The sequence below is a fragment of the Sesamum indicum genome, linkage group LG7 (genome assembly GCF_000512975.1).
Source record: "Sesamum indicum cultivar Zhongzhi No. 13 linkage group LG7, S_indicum_v1.0, whole genome shotgun sequence".
NCBI classification, from domain to species: Eukaryota; Viridiplantae; Streptophyta; class Magnoliopsida; order Lamiales; family Pedaliaceae; genus Sesamum; species Sesamum indicum.
In genome coordinates this window covers 4,259,122-4,267,828 of record NC_026151.1, presented here as the reverse complement: position 1 = coordinate 4,267,828, position 8,707 = coordinate 4,259,122, and the positions used below count along the sequence as shown (strand labels likewise).

The following is an 8,707-nucleotide window of genomic DNA, read 5'->3' as shown; positions in this document are numbered from 1 at the left end:
GTACCTTAGACATTTAGACATCATGTATAATGTGCCAAGTAACATATTCGTAGTTAGACCAATTCTAATACCTTAGACATCATATCCAATACCGTAAGTAACATATTAATAATTGAACGAATTCTAGCACGGTTGATGAATGTATTGTTTAGTGACTGATCAAAAATTTAAATTTTGAGTAGCTTTGAGTTGATACAGCTGAACGTCATAAAGTAGAAGCAACAACCATTAATCTTGTTATGGTTTCGGGTGTTTCGTTCCCCTAATATTCCCGAGCATAATGAAAAATGGCAGCCTAAATGAAAAATTTACACACTAGTCAGGAAGAAGATGCTCGCTACAACTCCATGTCTGTCCGCATATGAACACAACTGTCCAGTTCCAGGATGACTTCAAATTGCAATCCCTGAGAAACCAAACTCAGACTGTAACACGACAATGTCCAAGCTTATTTTTAATAAATGATTAATTATAATGAGTTCAATTCTTAGTAGTAATAATTATTAAATATACTTCTTTTTAGATTATCAAAAATCCCCATCAGGTTTATAACATTTACACAACTACCCATGTTGTTAGAACAAGTGGTATATATAGAAATTTCATAGATGTTAATATTTATTTCAAAATGCAGAATTCTGTATCTAATATATAAAGAAGGTAAATGTAAAATTTGTTCTTTTATATTGCGATTATTTTAAAGGAGAGATTTTTGTAATTTCAGGAAAAAAAAGATGTGGACTCATTACAGTTAACCCTTTCATAACATCACAAATAGGAAATATATGATATCTTGCGTAATTACAATTCTAACCTCAACGCTTTGAGTATTGAGGGCGCTTTCTAGCTTTCCGTAACCCAGGCTTCTTCCTCTCGACTACTCTCGCATCCCTGGTCAGGAGACCTTCCTGCTTCAGAGGTGATCTGTGGCTGTCACTCAACTTCAACAATGCCCGAGCAATGCCAAGGGAAATTGCTTGAGCCTGCCCAGAAAGACCACCCCCATGTGCCTTGACAAATACATCATAGCTACTCTCATAGCCTAAAGTCATAAGCGGAGTCTTAACATACTGCAACCATAGAGGATTTCCTTGAAGGTAGTCCTGCAAAAATCATTACCAAATAAATATAACAGTACAGATATTGAGGACGATTTCAGATGTGGTGAGCTCTACAGTTACAAAGAAGATTGCTGCATGTTCAACTCTATGTTCCATGTTAAGTCAAATCTATCATGCTTTGTGCTCTTTAACAAACCCAAAGCTGCTTGGACCTAAAAAGTAAAATTAAAATCTCTCTATAGAATCTCCATTTAGATATTACTGATTAGTCCTCAAAACTGAACTACTGAAAATATGATTTCTGCCTAATACCGTCAAGATTCCTGCCTGATCCGAGTTGAGTCTCCAGTGCAGAATTAAATCAAGAAATACACCTCATTGTAACAGTTATTCGTTCTGCATCTTAATCTGCTTACTCAACTGTATCCATACCTTAATAACCACTCTAGCATAATAAATCATCACCATTTCAGATATTCTCAAGTGCTTGCACTTAATTGGGTTATTGAAAATTTAAAAAAGAAATTTTATCACGCCTCCTGGTTCAATTCTCTTTGGCTTCAGCATCAACTGGCCTCAGAAAACCGAAATCGTGGAGTACGCTGGCTCAAGATCCTTCAGCATAATTTGCATGTACTATACATTTTATCATATACTACGGGTTTATGAAGAAAATAATTTCAGTTGAATATAAGGTTGTCTTTTTAAGGAAACAAAAATAACTTTAACACAGCGCTCTTAATACTTCAAAAAGAAAATTTCAACAGAATGGAGAGAGATATGAACAATCAGCACATTGATATCATGATAATGGTAAAGGCCAAGTTCCCAAATTCACTAAAATCAATGCAACACAAAGAACACATCCACAATTAGCTAATATCAATTTGCCGTTTGCACTAATTCAATCAAGCATTTTTTTCCCTCTCTTCTCACATACACATTCTCAATACACTTATTGCAAACCCTATTTCTTCTCAAATTATACTCCTTAGCCTCTGCTCAGACGGTCAGCCTTACTGTTACTATTATTAATGTAAATGCAAATGAAGCTAATTCTCCGCAAAAATCAGACACTTACCAACAAAAAGAATAATAGTAACCGAAAGCTAGAAAACTGTAGTACCTTAGCATCCCGATAGTTGATGATAATTTTTCCAGAGCCTTCCTGAAGAACAACCCTAGCAATGGCGCATTTCCTGCGTCCAGTGCCGATAATATTCTGCGCCGCGAATCCACCGGGAAGCCTAGACTTCACCAACTTCTTCAAGTCCGCTGTTTCGACGTCTGCGTCGGCGACGGCAGAGGAGGCGGCGACAACGAGGGCGGGAAATTTGGGGGCAGCGGATCGTAGAGAGAGGGGCTTTGGTGATGGAAAAGAGAGGGATTGAAAGGGTTTGTGGGAAATTTGTGAGGAGAATGAGAGAGAAGATAAGGATGAGGTGAGAGCAGTGATAGAAGTGGCCATTGCCATCGATGGAGGAGTGGGTACGGTGAGGAGGAGAGTTTGTATAGTGTTAAGAGATAATGTTTCTGAATTGACTAATTTGCCCTGCACAGTACATAAATTCTAACCCTTGCTGCATTCAATGGAACTTAAATTAATTATATAATAAACATACTATATTTACTGTTTGATTGGTGTATTATTCAGAAACAAAACTCAAATGTATTATATTTTTTTTCTGTGATTAATTTGATTCAATCAAATTTGATTTGGGTATAAATTTTCCGCATAGTATATTTATTTTTCCTATTTAGAAAATTTTTTCAAAAATTTACTATAATTTATATTAATATGAAAAAATACATTTTTTCGCTTACAAATGGGTTATAATACTAATATATATAATTTTTTTTGTTATATCAATAATACTTTTAAATTGGTCTTCTTTTCTCCTTTCTCTCTCTTTTTTCTTGACCAAATTGCATTTACCCTTCTATGTTTCTCAAAAATAGCTAAAATTTTTTCTGTATTTTAAAAATAAGCAAAACACCCCCTGTGACTTTTAAAACACAGCACAAACTCTACTTTCGTTAGAAACTAACGAAAGGTAGGATGCACTCGCGGATGGTGAAAGTGGGCATGTTCTTTTGCGAGTTTTGACTAAATTTCAATTATATTGTAATTATACTAAATATCAATGGGTATATGTAATTATACTAAATTTTTAAAGAACTTGTTGTAATTTATTTTTAATTTAATAATATATCCGAGCACAACATCATTTATCACTAATGATGAGAACTAGTGTTTAAGGGTGGATTTCATGAAAAAATTTGGAGATCATAGTTCGAGTCTCATAAATATTTATTTTAATCTTGTTTAATTTATTGAAATATATATTGTTGTAATCATGTAATTCGAGGCAGAAATCGAGTACGAAGAACTAAATAAACGTGTACTGAAAAATGACAACAATGCAAAATGTATGTTCAAAGTAATAATTGAAAATGCGCAGCAGCTAATGTTAACGGAGCATTTGATCACTGCTACTTCCAGTGTTGTTCTTGTCGTTGTTGTTGCCCAACTCTCACTCTCCCGCAACAACTTCAAGGATGGATGAAAACATGTTGAAGCGACACGGTCGAGCTTTATCCCGACTGAACCGGTCGGGGTTGCACTGCAGCCGTATCTCTCCACCCTCAGTGATCCGCAATCGCTCCACCCCATTTCCTGACACGGGACAAGGCTTCCTTCGCCTGCAGACGCAAAAATTTCAATGAGGTATTTGTAAACGTATTGGGAAAGGCGACGCCAGTACGTGAAATGCATTGATTTTGGTGTGTGCGAATACTATATAAACAATATATGGTTTGGGATCGTCCTGGCCGGTGGCGGTGATTAAAGCCGAATCGACTATGCATGATGGTGATCAGAATTGAAACCATCCCAACTTTAATTGTGGTTTTTAGGGCGTGTTTTTTTATACGATTTGGTAAACGGAGTCGAAACCACCTTAAGTCGAATGTACCAAAAGGAAAGAATGCACCAGGAAAGATGAAATCAACACTTACTTCTGTGTCCCAGTTTCTGCTTGAAGTAACCACTACCAAGATGAGTGTCTGCAGACAAATTCCTCCAATCATCCCACCCCAAATTCCCTGCAAAACCAAGATATTTGATTCAACTCAATATCCTCATAAAGTTTATGGGTCATGTTAGTAATAAAGGTAAATTACAACAAATTTTTTTTAAAATTTAATATAATTATAAGGGTAAAATACATATTAACTCTGTGATAAATAAAATATTATATAATTCCTTGTATTATTCAAAAAATTGCAAATTACCCACTCTCCTCTAGAATTGTATTTCAAGTGCGGAAAATGCGGCTAGTCAAGTATTTTTCGCCTACAATGACCAAACTACCTCTATTTTGAAATTATACATATTTTTAAAATAGAATATAAAAAATTATATATTTCAAGTTATATGTATATATAAAGAAATCCACGGAAATATAGATGCAAATAACTCGTCGGAGGCTAGGAGGATGGCAGTGGGTGGAGTGTCAAAATGCTCATCGTTGAATGGGCTTTCCAACAACAGTAGATTCACACTGAGAGGTGGTCGGACGGTGGAGAAAAAAGCAGTTGAAGATGGGGTGCAAATTAGAATTTTCTGAACAGAAAAACATCGATAATTCGCCCATAGATGGGAGATTGGCTACGGGTGGGGTCTCAAATGGGCTTTCCAACGGTGGTAAGATTGCGTTGAAAAGTGGTCGAACAGCGGAGAAGAAAGTGATAGAAGATAGGGGGCACGGATTAGAATTTTTGGAGCAAAAAAATGGAGATAAATCTCCAACGAATTGGAGATTTGCGGTAGGTGGGATATCAAAATGCTCGTTGTTGGATGGGCTTTCCAACGGTGGTAAAATCGCGTCGAGAGGTAATCGAACGGCGAAGATATGTGAGGAGAATTGAACTAGAAATATGCATATATATACATATCTATATATTAAAAAAATTATTTATATATTAAACAAATATATTTTTATTTTGTATATGCATGATTAACTCTTAGCTCAAATTTAAATTAGATTAAATATAGACCCTGACCAAAAAGGACATTTTTATCATTACAACATAAAACATATGCTTAAATGCATTAGGGGATAGTGTGTGCCTTTTTCAATAATATAGGGGTTATATGATATTTTATTTATTGCACGGCCTATTTGAATATTTTCGGTATCATAGGAGGGCAATATGGATTTTACCCTAATTATAAATACCTTTTTGAAAAATTATAAATACCTTCTTAAAATTAACGATTGTCTAACAAATATTCAATCGTGACAACTCGTTGTAGAGAAATATTTATTAGACTCGTTAATTTCGAAAAAGTATTATTAAATTCTTAATCAAAGATGAAAATATTTATAATTAATTATAACGAATCTTTAGACAAAATTGAGATCTTATAGGAGAAAAGTTTGTAGGTGTAGGAAGTTTTCAAGAAACCTGACAAATGAAAACATAACAAACGAACTTACCATTGCCCCCAACTTAAACACGAAGCCCAACAGTATGCCTAGCGGTAATCCCACAATGTAATAACATCCGATGTTGATGTACGCCACAAGAGACTGCCATCCAGCTCCAACGGCAACCCCTGAACGACACAGCCACAAACCACCATGTTATAAATTCCTTCTTCCTCCTACGAATCAAACACAACTCATAAAACGTTGGGGTTCTTACCAGACAGGACGGGCTGAAGACCGTTGAGCAGAACCGTAACTGCAAGAAGAATCGACAGTCGAGTCGTCTCCTTAGCGACTGCCTCGCTATTGGTGAAAAGGTAGGGGAAGACATCTTTGGCCGCTATAACGGCCACCATGCCCACCACCCCGATAAACACCGTTGTGATTGAGACCACCACAACTGAGAATTTTGCAGCTCTTGCATTGCCAGCTCCGAGTTCGTTGGAGACTCTTACACTGAAGATATGTATATAGAGTTGTCGTTCTTGCACCTTTGTTAACATATATGTTTTGACATACAAACCGAAAATCAGACACACGCATGATGCTGGAAAGATTATTACCTTATGGCAGCATTAAATCCAAATGAAATCATTGCATCCCATCCTTGGATATTCATGCTGCAAGAAAATTGTGCACACCCCTTTAACTATAATTAAAATTTTAAAAAGGGATAATTACATTTATACTACTCAAATATTGTTCATTTACGCAAATTATATATCTCTGTCTTTTGAATAATTACACATACACTTAACAAAACGCCGACATCATTTACATAAATCATCTCTAGTTATTGAAGAAATATATATATATATATATATATATATATAAACCCCTAAAAAACATTAATATCATTACACAAACTAGTCCTGCTTTTTAAGTATCGAGGTGGTTTTTGCAATTATATAAAAGAAATGGATGATTTTTGTAAATAACTATTCCATATGCTTTTTTTTTTAATTTATTGACTAAATATTCCATTTAAAACGATAAAATGAGGGTGAAAGTAAATACGCATTTGAGTTAATCTATATAGTTAGTGGACCGTCTAAGGCATGAGAGAATTATATTTATAAATATATAAATTACTTAAGTTTTAAAATATAAAAATAAATAAATGAAATACTCCAAAATTAAAAGTTTAAGTAATTAATAAGTAGAAAATGACAAAGTACATTGAACATAAAACTAAATCTGAATTATTTTACTAACTAATTTATCTACAAAAATGAGCGAATCTTTTGAATAAAGAAAACCAATGGTGCACTTTTCTAAATTAAACAGAAAGTAGGAATTGCTTTGTTTTAGTGGCAAAATAACAATAACTTTTTAAGTATTATTAAATATCAAAATAATATTTAAATTGTATCAAAGAAAAATGATGATTTTTTAATAAAATCAAATAATCATACACTTATCTAAGTCCAAGTAGAAATAAAAAATATATATTCTTACATCACAAAACAAACGTCAAAAGGATTATCCAAATATGCTCATCGATTACGTCCACCTACTTGAATGACTTCTGGAGTGGGTCAATTAGTCAAAGAAAATGATAGTAAGATATCATTACCAGATAGAAATGGCATCAACGGGCACCACAGGGTTCTCCAGATGACCTGCTATCACTATTATTACCATCAGGTACCAGAACTCCAAGCTGCCAATTCACCAAGAATTAGCTAGTTTCTCGCATTAATACTCATCATATTCATAAGGTTAGATCGAGATAAACACGTTGCACGGACACTTACCACAACATTATAGAAGAGGCCAGAGAGAGCTTGGCGAAGCCGTACAAGTCTTGGAACGCCAACCACGAGAATCCGCCCCAAGCACCATCTGATTTCGTGTAGAATATGTAGATCAACTGCAGAACGATGATGAGCCACCACGACAGGTTCAGAGTCACGGCAGCTCCCACCAAGCCCCACCCCAGTTTCAGTATCAGCAACCAGCTGAAAACCGTGTGCAGAACCAAAATGATGCCCGAAATCCACGCCATTACCATCATCTTCCTCTGCGACTGCAGGAATTTCTGTATTGGAAAATTCAAAGCATACGCGAACAGCTGTGGTATCATCCACAGTGCAAATTGACCTGCAGGCCCACACCAAATTAACACTGTCTTCCCCTCAGATTCTGAGTGTTAGTTAATGAGTTCAGTTGATAGCAAGAGACCAACCGGCAGCCCGAGAAATCTCGGCAGACTCTCCGAAGAAGAGAAGGATGGGCGGAGCGAAGATGTAGAGCGGGAGCAGCACGCACGCGGTGGTCAGCAGTATGACCCATGACCTTTGCATGTATACGCCCAACATCCTCACCTGCCCTGCACCGTATGCCTGCCCACACAGCGTCTCCAGCGCGCTTCCCATTCCCAGCTGCGACCAACAGAGTTTGCGACTGAGGAAATATTTCGAACATGAAATTTGTTGTAGTGAGATGAGATTGGGGGTTTAGTTTTACCATAGCGCCGAAAGCGAGCCCGGCAATGACGGAGTTCTCGACGGAGACGGCGGCAAGCTCGATCTCCCCCACCTGGCCGGCGAAAGTTTGAGTCAGTGCACCTAGAGAGTACTGGCAGATGGATGTGAATATCGCCGGCCCGGAGAGTTTCCATAGCGTCTTCGACTCTGCGCCGAACTCTTTAATGAAGCCCTCTCCCCCTTTTTCCTGGTGGTGGCGCTTCTCAAGAAGCGCTTCCTTCACGCCGCCGTCCATGGCCGCCGGAGTTAAGATAGTGCAAGAGAACTCACCAATGAAAGTCCAAGAACCCGAGGGGTGTAAAGAAACTGATTTGTCAGGTCAGTATATAGAGATACTTGTGTGTGTATTTTTATATTTTATATTTTATATTTTTAAATTATAATTTTATTTAAAAATAATTACACTTCCTTCTTTTAAATTTTAATATAATTACATCAATTTTTTTTCCATCTAACAAACAACTCCTATTGGTAAAAAATTCACCAAATCAACTTATATTAATAAAAAAAATCGGATAAAATTTATATTTATCCTCAATTAACTTATTATTAATTTATTAAAAATCAAATAATTTTTTTAATAATCAAATTAATTTTATACATTTTCACAAATTAAAACATGTGAAAAGTACATATTCATCGTTATAAAAATAATTTAATTAAA

General features: G+C 35.9%; 2 protein-coding genes across 2 annotated transcripts; both read right to left on the bottom strand.

Annotated features, from left to right (window-relative positions):
• LOC105166194 (30S ribosomal protein S9, chloroplastic) lies at positions 90-2,581 on the bottom strand. The gene is made up of 3 exons (XM_011085454.2): positions 2,188-2,581; positions 815-1,103; positions 90-406 (listed from the first exon to the last, which is right to left on the bottom strand). Exons 1-2 carry the CDS (start codon positions 2,533-2,535, stop codon positions 816-818), a joined length of 636 nt encoding a protein of 211 aa, XP_011083756.1. The 5' UTR covers positions 2,536-2,581; the 3' UTR covers positions 90-406; position 815.
• LOC105166193 (protein DETOXIFICATION 33) lies at positions 3,372-8,376 on the bottom strand. The gene is made up of 9 exons (XM_011085453.1): positions 8,024-8,376; positions 7,743-7,938; positions 7,312-7,657; positions 7,131-7,217; positions 6,118-6,174; positions 5,772-6,010; positions 5,564-5,682; positions 4,080-4,166; positions 3,372-3,764 (listed from the first exon to the last, which is right to left on the bottom strand). The coding sequence occupies exons 1-9, from the start codon at positions 8,276-8,278 to the stop codon at positions 3,708-3,710; spliced, it is 1,443 nt and encodes a 480-aa protein (XP_011083755.1). The 5' UTR covers positions 8,279-8,376; the 3' UTR covers positions 3,372-3,707.

Coding starts and splice junctions, on each gene's coding strand:
- LOC105166194 (XM_011085454.2), bottom strand. CDS start 2,535: ATGGCAATGGCCACTTCTATCACTGCTCTCACCTCATCCTTATCTTCT. Junction 1,104..2,187: donor TCAACTATCGGGATGCTAAG/GTACTACAGTTT, acceptor TGATTTTTGCAG/GACTACCTTCAAGGAAATCC.
- LOC105166193 (XM_011085453.1), bottom strand. CDS start 8,278: ATGGACGGCGGCGTGAAGGAAGCGCTTCTTGAGAAGCGCCACCACCAG. Junction 6,175..7,130: donor GTTGATGCCATTTCTATCTG/GTAATGATATCT, acceptor ATTTTCTTGCAG/CATGAATATCCAAGGATGGG. Junction 6,011..6,117: donor GGATTTAATGCTGCCATAAG/GTAATAATCTTT, acceptor ACATATCTTCAG/TGTAAGAGTCTCCAACGAAC.